This window comes from Oreochromis aureus, linkage group 3 (assembly GCF_013358895.1).
Source record: "Oreochromis aureus strain Israel breed Guangdong linkage group 3, ZZ_aureus, whole genome shotgun sequence".
NCBI classification, from domain to species: Eukaryota; Metazoa; Chordata; class Actinopteri; order Cichliformes; family Cichlidae; genus Oreochromis; species Oreochromis aureus.
In genome coordinates, this window is record NC_052944.1 from 68,583,065 (window position 1) to 68,594,764 (window position 11,700).

The window sequence follows — 11,700 nt, forward strand, 5'->3', positions numbered from 1 at the left end:
TCATACTGTCAATCTTTTTAAATCTTATCTCAAAACGCATTTTTATTTACTGGCTTTTAATACAGCATGAGAGTTATTTGTTATTTGTTAATTCATATTTGGTGTTTGCTTTTAATACTCTAAGTTGTTTTATTATGTATGCTCTATTCTTGTACAGCCCTTTGGTCAACGCTCCTGTTGTAATTAAATGTGCTATATAAATAATTAAACTATTAAACTATTAAACTATAACACCACCTATCATTCACCGACAGTGCAGTCTTGAGATCCCTACTCGGCTGTTTCAACCTCCACTCACCCCTTGCCTCATGTGGCCTTCATCTCAATATCTTCAGTCTGGTTCACGTCTGGATGCTGGAATGTCCAAGGACATTTACGGACATGTTCAGAGTGGTCCTGGCAGTGTGACATGGCAGAATCAGCTATGATTTCTTGTGGGAAAAAGTTCCAAGCATCTTGCCCTGGATGATGATTTTTCCAGTCAGGCTGAAGAGGGGGATCGTTCAGCACCAATAAGCAGCTCAGCCAGTGGCACTTCGAGAGGAGATTATTCCAGCTATCATCACAAGGTTCACCTTCCTGTCCATGACCCATTGAGAAATTATTCAAGTTTACATGACTACAAACAACATTTAGTCCAAAAAACCAATGTCCTGTTTAAGTTACTGTTTCTTATTAAACACACAATTTAACATCTTGCGATTAGTTGCCTGTCCCACAAATGCACAGTGTTGTGTATTTACAATGTGTGTAATGTTGTGTCTGTAATTCCAACAAACCTGAACAGCAGTGTCTTTGAATCTGTAGTAAACAACAAGCTGAAGGTTGTGGAGGGTTAACTTTGTGTATTTATGAACCTGAAACAAATAATGAAACTTGTCATTGATCTTTATCACAGAAGCTTCAATGATCATGTTTAACACATCCAAAACACATCAGTACCTTCTCAGATGCTGGAGTGTCGTCCGCATGTAGGTTAAATGCTGAATCAATCTGTTTCTTCTTCTGTTCTGTTTCGTCTGCCCCATGTTGAAAGCTGTGCTGTTATCATCAGAGGGATTTTTTTTATAAGAACAAAGTTCATATTACACTCCAATCTCACCTCTTTAGACTGTATATTGTACCTGAATCCAAGCTTTCATTATCTCTGGGTCGCTCTGAGTTGTCTGCAGATAAGACTTGATTTTAGGCCAGTCCTTCCTCAGCTCTTTATACATCTCTTTCAGTCTGGTTTCATTCACTGGGTCGTTCATGTCTTCAGAGTTCCCCGTCTTTAGTGCAAGATCAACATCTCCTGCCACTCTGGTAATAATTATAGATAATGTTGAAAGTGAAAAAAACAAAACAGATGGCAATGTCTGGAGCATCATACACAGCACTATTAAATCAGTGTTTCTGTACATCACCTGTCTTTGAATGATTTATACTCTTCTTTAGTTTTTTCATGTGCAGATCTGTGGAATAGTTTTTGGTACAAATAAGTGATTTGTTTTTGTGCTCCACCGTCCACATGATTATAGATATTTTTTGTTTCGCAAGTGGTTTCACTTTCCTTTATTATCTGAAAAAATTGTAAATTAATAATTTTTCATGACCTTTGGAGTCTTTAGTTGCCAAAGCAGCTATTTTGAATCTAAAAATAAGAATGAATCCACCAAACTAATTCTTTGTTCACAAGCATACAGCCACACCAACAGAGGAGTTCCTTAAAGATGAAAACTGGAGAAAATCACATTTAAAGACAACAAGTAGTCATGCATGTAAGGGATTTTAATTAAAAGTTATGAACATGAATACCATGATATAAATATCATTGCTGTGTTTGACACATTGGCGTGCTCTAACATTAAGGTATAAAATATTTCTGTAACTTCTGCAAAATGTAAACAGCTAATACCTAAAAAGTCTGCAATCTGCACTTTTATTATTGCATGTCAGTTGCTAAATTACATATATTTTTTATCTTGAGTACAGGGTAGAAAAAGGAAAAAAATGTATCTCTGTTCCAAATATTATGGAGGTCACTGTGATTGAGGAAACATGTTTCTGTTAATGAAATAATAAATAAATAAAAAAAATCAAATTCTAAAAGTTGGCTGTCACTACTGTCATGATTCGGCTGTGTACAGGCAGGAAGAGGACCAAAAATGGAGAACTCGTAACACACGGGAAAAACTCAAAATGCAGCTTTATTGCAGGCACATGGAAATGATACAGGACCAAAGTAAACTGGAAAAAAGTGGCACACAGCATTAGGAAGGACACAACACTGACACAGAGAAACACAGGGCTTAAATATGGGGAATAATGAGGGGAATGAGACACAGGAGGAGAGCACAGCTCGGAGAAATCAGACATGATGAGACCAAATGGAAGCAAAACTCAATACATTCACATAGGACACAGAACTTCAAAGTAAAACAGGAAACGTAACACAGAGATGCAGACTTAACTAGGTGATACAGCTGACAGGGGAGACCAAACATAAGGGAGGCACAAATAACACAAAACATCGGGTCAATGACCCAGGACCATAACAACCACAGCCTTAATGTGGATTTGAAGCATTTTTAAGTATTTTATGTATTGAAATGTGTTTACCTTTCTTCTTGGATTTTCCGTTTGTAAAACTTTTCCATTTCAGCCAAACTGTTAAAACATAAAGAAGGAAGTTATTCCGATACAGGTTCAATTTCAATTTTCATGCCCTTTTTTAATGTTATTTTTTATTTTTTAAAACCAATCTCTTAGTAAAATAGTACTGTGTAAAATGGTCTGTGCCCTTTTGGACGAAATTTAACAATTAATTCAAAAAAGGATAAAAGTTCAATTCTAAAATGAACTAATATTAGGGACAGAATGATCTAAATAATCATGGACGTGTATATTGAGCAACAGTGGATATAAATACTGGTTCATGAGTGTCCATAAAAATTGCAGAAATATAATTACCCTGCTTTTTGGAGACTCACTTTGTAAACTTCTTCCATTTCACTCAATCTATTTAAAAACATAAACAGATTCATCTGTTAAAACGCATCGGATCATAAATTCATCATTAAACACAGATTCTGTGAACAATATCAGAAAGACGATTTTTAAACATAATACCAACCAGATAGAAACCAATCTTAACTGTTTAAATTTGTTTTTTAAACAAAAAAATCTGTTTTCTTTGATATTGTAAACCACTGTTATTAAGTTATTATGAAGTTGGTGATCTGTTCCATGGCACCCTTCGGCATCCTTCTTTTGAGCCACTGAAGGATTAATGAACTCCATGCTCAGTTAGTTTACAGGGATAAGGGTGGTCCAAAGGCATTACTGCAGGTAGTTTCTGGATGGGAAAAGGATGGTCATCTGGCTCAATCCAGCGATTCCGCTGAAGGCCTTGTCCAAATTTCACCTATTTCAGTCCACTGAGCTGCGGACAGATTCCACTAGGAGCCTTGACCAGGAGTTGGCTCAGCAGGCTACTCTGTGCTCAGGTCATTGCAGGCGGCAGGTGTGGATTAGAGAAACCTACATTTCCTGACCAACAAGCTGCTAAAACCTCCCTTATTCAGGTTATAGATATGCTCACACTTGCTGATGATCAATAACACAGGTCTGCGAGCAGTGTTGCATAGGATTTTTTGACTGTTTTTGAGAGATTTTTACTCACTGAAACCGGGAAAAAAATATTTTGAAAATTTAATCCCAGCAGGTTTTCAGTTGATGCGTATTATCAATCATACCACTCTGCACAAGACTAACATTTCCCTGTTTAAAATAATACTTTAACAATGTTAGTGTAATTGTGTGAGTTTGTACAGTAGACTTTGATGTTTCACCAGAATATGCCAACAGTACCTCTGTATGACTGGATTCAGTTCCTCCACTAGACATTTCACCACAGGCCTGTGAGACAAATATACAGCGTGTAAAACAAAATCTGAACAGATTTAAAAGGATGAAATAAAAAGAAGGAATGAGAAACTTGAGGCTTTTATGATAGATGAGAAAAAAAAATGTTTACTTGGCCTCCTGAAGTTTTTTTTCCATCTCTGCCAAACTGTTTGAAAACATAATAGAGAGGTTATTCACAACCAGTGGTGGTCAAGTTAATTGAAAAAAAAAGTCAGTAACTAATTACTGATTACTACCCTCCAAATGTAATCCAGTTACTTGACTGATTACTTATTTTGAAAAGTAATTAATTACTTAGTTACTTAGTTACTTAGTTACTTTTTAAAAACACGATTTACAACCTGAATAGGTGATAAAACAATAGATCTTTCAGCCCAATTCTGCTTTTTCTACATAATCCATCATACAAAATGTAATCAAATGGAAACGTCTCTTTTTAAAACTTGTTTCATTAGTTTTAATCTTTTAACTTTATGCATCAAGCAAAAAACAAATTATATGCAACATTCTCTGACTGGAAGAAATTTGTTTAACATTTAAATCTATTTTCTGCACATTCCAGCATATAAAATAAAATAGGTTTTGTGTTTACACTCACTCTTTCAAATAAATGCAAATAAAACACAGCAGAAAATAAATAAATAAAGGTGGAGGTTTGTCCTGGTGCAGGTGTGCTGCAGCGGTCAGTGGAAGAATCCACGAGTTTCTCTGTGAATTTCCCATTACGTGGTAGCGCACTCAGTGTTTGCTTGGAAGTTTAGGGTTTTTTAGCTGTAAAAGGAAGTTTTCTTCCCACACACAACGGACAGTGAACAGCGGACACTAATGTTTTTGTCACTTTTTATGGAATCAAACTCAAAGTAAGGTCAGTACTTCCGCGCTTTAAACGCTGCACGCTCATACTCTCCCCCGCACTCGATATATTATCCATTGTTGATCTGCACACAGCCATTGTCATGAACGTCGCACTTGCTTATGTCACTGTCATGAGACACTCATAAAAAATCAAGGTTTTAGTAAAGGAGTAACATAGCGTGCTTACGGGAAAGTAACAGTAATCTAATTACCTTTTTTTGCAATAGTAATCGGATTACTGCCCATCTCTGTTCACAATACACAATATATTCAGTAAGCTCCATGATTAGAAATAAATCTCTATCTACTGTTATGTGTACAAGTCCACCACCTGATTCAGCATCTTGTAGAATATCCTTTAGCAGCAGTAACCTGCAGTGGTGGTTTTCTGTCTGACTTTATCAGCCAGAAGTCTTGCGCCTTGTTCACCTGCAGCTTTGCAAGCCTAAACCATTTAGCTATGTTCTTTTACATCAGGGGTGTCCAAACTTTTTTCACTGAGGGCCACATACATAAAAATATAGGAGGGGCTGGGCCACTTACTAGAAATTAGGCATATAACCTAAACTTTAGTGTATTAAAGTTAGAAAAATCACTTAAAAGTGGTCAAATATGATATATTGTTGAATATAATTAAAGACAAAACAGCCTTCATCACAGCTTTCCATAAATGGATCTTTGTTGATTTATTCAGAAAAAGCTTTGGTAGCTCATTCTCAGAACAGCAGCCTCACATTTCTTCTTAGACAGAAGATTTACAGTACAGAGAAAAAAACATTAAAGGGGAAAATGGGACGGGTAAATTTCAAGCTTGTTATATAAGTTATTAGGCTTAGCAACACACCTAATAACTTTCGTTTGAATCCGTTATCAACATTAACAAACTGAACTGGACTTAATAACAGGAGTGAATAATTTTAGTAAATTATTCTGGTGAGTATCAGCTGCGCTGGGTATGTAAATCGGACCATCCGGCTGCGGTGCTGATCGTACGTCACTCATGCCAAAAATCTGGACAAATGTCACCTGATCAAGGAGCCAATCTGCATCAGATGTGATCAGCTGACTTTGTGTGCGCTGTGCACAGCGGTGCGTACTCTGTATGTTAACTAGACAAACGCATATAAGAAAGTGGTGCGCAAAAGCACTCACTTTCTACCTTTCACTTCTTTGGTTCTGACATGTTTAGTAACTTGGGGTAAATTTCTTCTGTGATTGTCCTTTTTGGTGGAGCAACTGCCTTGATCAACAGCAGCTCCCCCTGTTGTTAAAACTAAGAAGTGCAATAAACTCAAGCAAAAAGATGAAGTGCGGGCCATATTCTATTTTATTTATAAAATTACTTGTGGGCCAATTAAAAATGGACGCCCGCGGGCCGCAGTTTGATCAGCCCTGTTTTACATGGAAGAAGATTTCTCTTCGTGCTTGATCTTTTTTTTTTCTAATTGTGATGTCATTATTATTAACCTTTAACCTGCTCACTGAGGCCTGTAGAGTTCCTGGGTTTGCGATGAATTTGGTGAAATGCCCACTCCTAGGAAGATTGTTGTGTTCTCTGGTAGATTGACATTATCTCTCCATGTGTAATGATCCCCACCTCTTGGTTATGGTACCTGAATATTTCTTTAAGACACTCCAGCTAGCCCATCCATGGCCAAAAGCGTACATATAAAATGGCTGTACAGAAGTAAAACCAGCGATAATATTTGCCTGTGCCTTGTCTTGCACTCTCACATCCTGCAGTTCTTTCAGTCCTAGATATAGGCAGTGATCCTACATGGCATGGTGGTGATCAGGCAGTTAGGGAGGTTTGCGTTGGACACTCAGCATTTAGTGGGGCCACATCCACTTTAATCTCCTGGAACCAAAGGGCAGCCAGCAATTTAAAATTTGCATGCCAGGGCCCTTTAGACCTGGCATGCGCGGACAGATTCCACTAGGAGCCTTGACCAGGAGGTGGCTCAGCAGGCTACTCTGTGCTCAGGTCATTGCAGGCGGCAGGTGTGGATTAGAGAAACCTACATTTCCTGACCAACAAGCTGCTAAAACCTCCCTTATTCAGGTTATAGATATGCTCACACTTGATTATGATCAAAAACACAGGTCTGCGAGCAGTGTTGCATAGGATTTTTTGACTGTTTTTGAGAGATTTTTACTCACTGAAACCGGGAAAAAAATATTTTGAAAATTTAATCCCAGCAGGTTTTCAGTTGATGCGTATTATCAATCATACCACTCTGCACAAGACTAACATTTCCCTGTTTAAAATAATACTTTAACAATGTTAGTGTAATTGTGTGAGTTTGTACAGTAGACTTTGATGTTTCACCAGAATATGCCAACAGTACCTCTGTATGACAAGATTTAGTTCCTTCTCTAGACGTTTCACCACAGGCCTGTGAGACAAATATACAGCGTGTAAAACAAAAGTCTCGGTGAACAGATTAAAAAAGGATGAAATAAAAAGAAGGAATGAGAAACTTGAGGCTTTTATGATAGATGAGAAAAAAAAATGTTTACTTTGCTTCATCATCAAGTTTTTTTCCCATCTCTGCCAAACTGTTTGAAAAAATAGAGAGGTTATTCACAATACACACAACAATTTTTAAGCATTATTTTCAGAGTATTAATGTTTATTGAGCTTTTTTAAAATGCAAAATCTTTTGATAAGATGATTATATAGCAACACAGAGTATAATTCATGCCGTCTATCCTGTGTCCAGCTGTGAAAACCATGTAAATGAAGCAATTTTAAACATTTCTGATCAGAAACATCAAATGATTAAAAAAAAAGAATGAATCCTTACCTCAGCTCCTGTGGAGCTGCTGCTTGATTGCAATCTCTATTTTAAAGGTAAAAATGAAAAACTGATATCACAGATATTTAGCCAGATGATAAATGTCCAGAGAGGAAAATAACAAAAACTTAGCTGCGTACTTCATACTCTGTCATATCATTTCAAACTAAGGAAAACTGATGAATAAAACTTCAAATTTCATTTAGGCATTTTCACTTTTAAATAATTTTAAGTAGTGTAACCTTTAAATCTGCCATGTTAATGCAGATGATAAAGGTTGATATAATGTACTTACCTGCTTTGGGTACTCATCGCGGTGTGTCCTGTCTTGTTTAATGAAAGTCTTTTCCAGTCTGACACAAGTACGACTGTTACACTGAATTCAACAGACCAGGGGGTGGAGTTCAGTGAGGTCCACCCCCTGGTTTGTTCATAAATACTCTGTAACTGCTGCTCTTCAGCACTGTTTCCACAATGGATAACTCATACATCATAGCGATAGACTTTGGCACTGCGTACAGTGGATATGCTTTCAGTCTGACAAAAAGAGAAGCAGAAACTGAACCTCGTTTAAAGTACTGGGGTAAACAGGTTTCACTGAGGACCCCGAAGACTCCGACCTGCATCCTTTTTGATGAGCATGAAAAATTTATCAGCTTTGGTTATGAAGCCCAGTCAGCTTATTTTAGAACACGCGGTGATGAAGCCAGAAATAAATTCTTCTTTGAATGCTTCAAGATGTCCCTCTATGGCAAAGTAAGTGTAACAATCTGATGATATCAATATTCTGATCTCTCACTCTTTCTCTCTAAACACACACACACACACACACACATACATATATATATATATATATATATATATATATATATATATATAGAGAGAGAGAGAGAGAGAGAGAGCGAGAGAGTGAGAGAGAGAGAGAGAGAGATTTTCCATAGACAGTCAGAAACATTATAATTCTCAGTACATATCAGTACATGTGTCAAAGTTACTGAGGCTAAAACACAAAAACATTAAGGAGATTTTCCTTGCCTGGCTTTTTATAGCAGATAACCTTAAAACATAAATAGAAAAAAAAAAAAAAAACACGAAGAAAACCATGAATCAACATTAACGGATGCTGTTGAATCCAAGCAGAGCGAAGTTACAGAGGTTTTATTTATTTTATTATTAATGCTAAGCATTTTGCAATTTTGCATACTTTTAAAAGGTTTAAATTTGTTCAGTATTGTACAGCAGAAATGAGTCTTTCTTGTCGGAAATAAGTAAAAAAAAAAAAAAAAAAAGCAGCGGACAGCGCTGCTTTTTGCAAAGCGTAGTTTGGATCTTCTTTTGCTGCTGGAGAGACAAAACCTGCAGCTCAGAAAAACGCAAAAAAGACGTATACAGAGCGCGTTCCCACCGACGTATCAGGATCTGTGAGCTGTCGGCTTTCAGCCCCGATTACATAAGGTGTACGTGCCGTCAGTCACTGACTGATGCGTCGACGGATCCGCTCTCTGTGTGGTTGTCGAAATGGTTTTGTGAAGTTTAAGCTGAGATTCTGACATTTCGGGCAAAATGCATTTATATTAAAAATCGATTCAGGATTTTAATGAATAGATATCACGTTTTCCAAGTAAGAATTGATTTTAATCGATAAATTGATTATCAAAACTCACTTCTATTACAAACCTATTAACTAATATCCAGTCTGCCATCATAGAAGCTTAACAGTGATGTGACAATTGAAGCTGCAAATGGAAGATCGATGAAGGCACTGAAGGTGTTCACAGAAGCTCTGAGATACCTGAAGGAGGACGCTCTGAAGTTCATCTCAGAAAATGCTGGTGGGAAGCAGTTCATAGCCTCTGACTTCACCTGGGTGGTGACTGTACCTGCCATCTGGGATCCTTCAGCAAAACAGTTCATGAGAGAAGCTGCGACGCAGGTAACAAAGACAATATGTACTGTACAGCTGTTTTAAAGAGAAAGAGAATTTATTTACCTTTGATTTATAGGCAGGAATTGTGACCGCAGGAAAGGAAGACAGACTGGTCATTGCACTGGAAGCAGAAGCAGCCTCAGTCTGGTGTATGAAGCTGCCAGCTGATGGTTTTATAACAGAAAATAACAGTGATGTCACATTCGAACAGGCTTCAGGAACACAATACATTGTGGTGGACTGTGGAGGTACTCTATGTTTTCATAGTGCAGTTTTTCTTACTTTTTATGTTTTCATGGTTTGGAAGAGGAGTGATAGAAGCCTTTTATGTCCACTGTGAGCGACCATTGTTGAACAGAGGTGGTGGTTTACGACACCAACTGTCTGCCAGCTATAATCCAGTTTTGACATCCCTTTCCAGAAGAGGAGAAAATGATTTGTAAAGATGTTATCACTTGTCACTTTTATTTTTAATTACTTCCTGTGTGTTGCAGGTGGAACCATTGACATCACTGTTCATGAAGTCCTGGAGGGAGGAGCCCTGAAAGAGCTGCACAAGGCCTCAGGAAATGATCTGGGGGGACAAACTGTGGATAACAAATTCAAAGAGTTCCTCAGAGAAATATTCAGTGATAGTTTGTGGGATGAATATGAAAAAGAGCATCCAGGAGAGCTGCAGAAGATGATGTATGATATCTCAGTTTTAAAAGAGAATGATGATGATGTGGACATCAGCTGCCCATATAACTTGGGTGAAATGGCAAAGGAAAAGCAGAAAATGGAAAAGTTTTTTGAATCAGTGAGAGGTGTTTCCTGGAATCAAGGAGCCATCAGAATCTCAAAAGAGAAAGTACGATCTTTCTATGCTGAGAGTCTGAATGGCATCACCAAGAGTCTCAAAGAAATCCTGAAGAAAGGTTTCACCATTAAGTACATTCTGTTAGTCGGGGGCTACGCTCAAAGCCTGATTCTGCGTCAGCATATTACCAATCAGTTTGGTGATGAGTGTAAAGTTCTGTGTCCTTCTCATCCTCAAGAACCAATCATGAAGGGAGCTGTGATGTTTGGAAGAAACCCAGCATTGGTGGCATCTCGAATAAGTGCCTTTACTTACGGGGTTTCTTTGTCTCATCGGTTTGATGCGTCCAAGCATAGAGCAGACAAGAGATACACAAACAAAGAGGGCGAGTGGTGTGACGGTATTTTCTGTGTACTGGTGAAGGAAAATGAGGAAGTGGGCTGGGATAAAACCAGTGAGCACAGCTTCACTCCAGTAGAAAGAGATCAGACAGCGATTATCTTTGCATTTTATCGCACAGAGAGAAATATCCAAGGTCTAATATATGTGGATGAGTGGGGAGTAGAGAACATTGGTTCAATTATTCTTGAGTCACCTGACACAGCACGCGGCATGAATCGTGAAGTCAAACTACAAATCAAGTTTGGTGCCACAGAAATGACGGCCACAGCCATAGATGTAGATTCAGGTTCAACCGTTAAAACTGAGCTCGACTTCATGGCTAAATCATTGAGATCAATCAGAAACAATGTGTGGCAGAAGTGATGTCATGAAACATCAGACAAACAAATAAATGCATTGTTGTTTAAAAAAAAGTATAGTAAGTTAACACAAATAGTGAAAACCTTTTCTTATGAGATCTAATGAGAACCTATATGCAGTTACGTGGTGGCTATTTTTTGTTTTATTACCATTGAAAAATGTACAGATCATTCTTACAGCCATGTAAAGCAGACACGGACATCCCCAAGACATCAAATTATATGAATAAACTTTTGTATGATTCACTCCAATCTTGATGCACCTGGAATTCTGATTTCTTCCTTTCTTTTCTTCATAAAAATGCTAACCTGTACCTTAAAGTCCAAATACTTTGCTCATTTAAAATCTTTCAAAATGTATAATTTTCAATATTTCTATCAGTATATAGTTCCTGTATATAGGTTTTACAATCTACTCAGTGAGTCAACAATTCCTAAATAATTTAACCAAAATCATATAAAACAAGGTTTTGATTATGCTACTGAGAAGTATTACTTCTATTATTTCTAATTTAATTTGAATGGCAATTGGGACATAAAAAACACTATGTTCATCAAATCTGGGGAAAAAAAATATCCTAAAATGTTGATGTTTTTTCTTCCAAAATAAGTGTTAAATGATTTTTCCCCTTGGAAGGTACACAGTTACAA

At 37.4% G+C, this 11,700-nt stretch overlaps 2 protein-coding genes across 2 annotated transcripts; one reads left to right on the plus strand and one right to left on the minus strand.

Moving 5' to 3' along the window:
- Positions 1-294: 294 nt before the first annotated feature.
- On the minus strand, positions 295-7,891 carry LOC120437417. The gene is made up of 13 exons (XM_039608002.1): positions 7,858-7,891; positions 7,572-7,607; positions 7,285-7,323; positions 7,113-7,160; positions 4,019-4,054; positions 3,853-3,900; positions 2,953-3,000; positions 2,602-2,649; positions 1,407-1,454; positions 1,125-1,302; positions 943-1,041; positions 780-857; positions 295-579 (listed from the first exon to the last, which is right to left on the minus strand). Exons 1-13 carry the CDS (start codon positions 7,872-7,874, stop codon positions 307-309), a joined length of 996 nt encoding a protein of 331 aa, XP_039463936.1. The 5' UTR covers positions 7,875-7,891; the 3' UTR covers positions 295-306.
- Positions 7,892-8,036: 145 nt separating this feature from the next.
- LOC116321083 (heat shock 70 kDa protein 12A-like) lies at positions 8,037-11,278 on the plus strand. Its single transcript, XM_039607999.1, has 4 exons — positions 8,037-8,318; positions 9,271-9,495; positions 9,566-9,737; positions 9,984-11,278. The coding sequence occupies exons 1-4, from the start codon at positions 8,037-8,039 to the stop codon at positions 11,051-11,053; spliced, it is 1,749 nt and encodes a 582-aa protein (XP_039463933.1). The 3' UTR covers positions 11,054-11,278.
- The last annotated feature ends 422 nt before the right edge of the window (positions 11,279-11,700 follow it).

Coding starts and splice junctions, on each gene's coding strand:
- LOC120437417 (XM_039608002.1), bottom strand. Junction 7,324..7,571: donor GCAGCTCCACAGGAGCTGAG/GTAAGGATTCAT, acceptor TTTTTCAAACAG/TTTGGCAGAGATGGGAAAAA. Junction 1,455..2,601: donor CGGAAAATCCAAGAAGAAAG/GTAAACACATTT, acceptor ACTATTCCACAG/ATCTGCACATGAAAAAACTA.
- LOC116321083 (XM_039607999.1), top strand. CDS start 8,037: ATGGATAACTCATACATCATAGCGATAGACTTTGGCACTGCGTACAGT. Junction 8,319..9,270: donor AGATGTCCCTCTATGGCAAA/GTAAGTGTAACA, acceptor CTGCCATCATAG/AAGCTTAACAGTGATGTGAC. Junction 9,738..9,983: donor CATTGTGGTGGACTGTGGAG/GTACTCTATGTT, acceptor TGTGTGTTGCAG/GTGGAACCATTGACATCACT.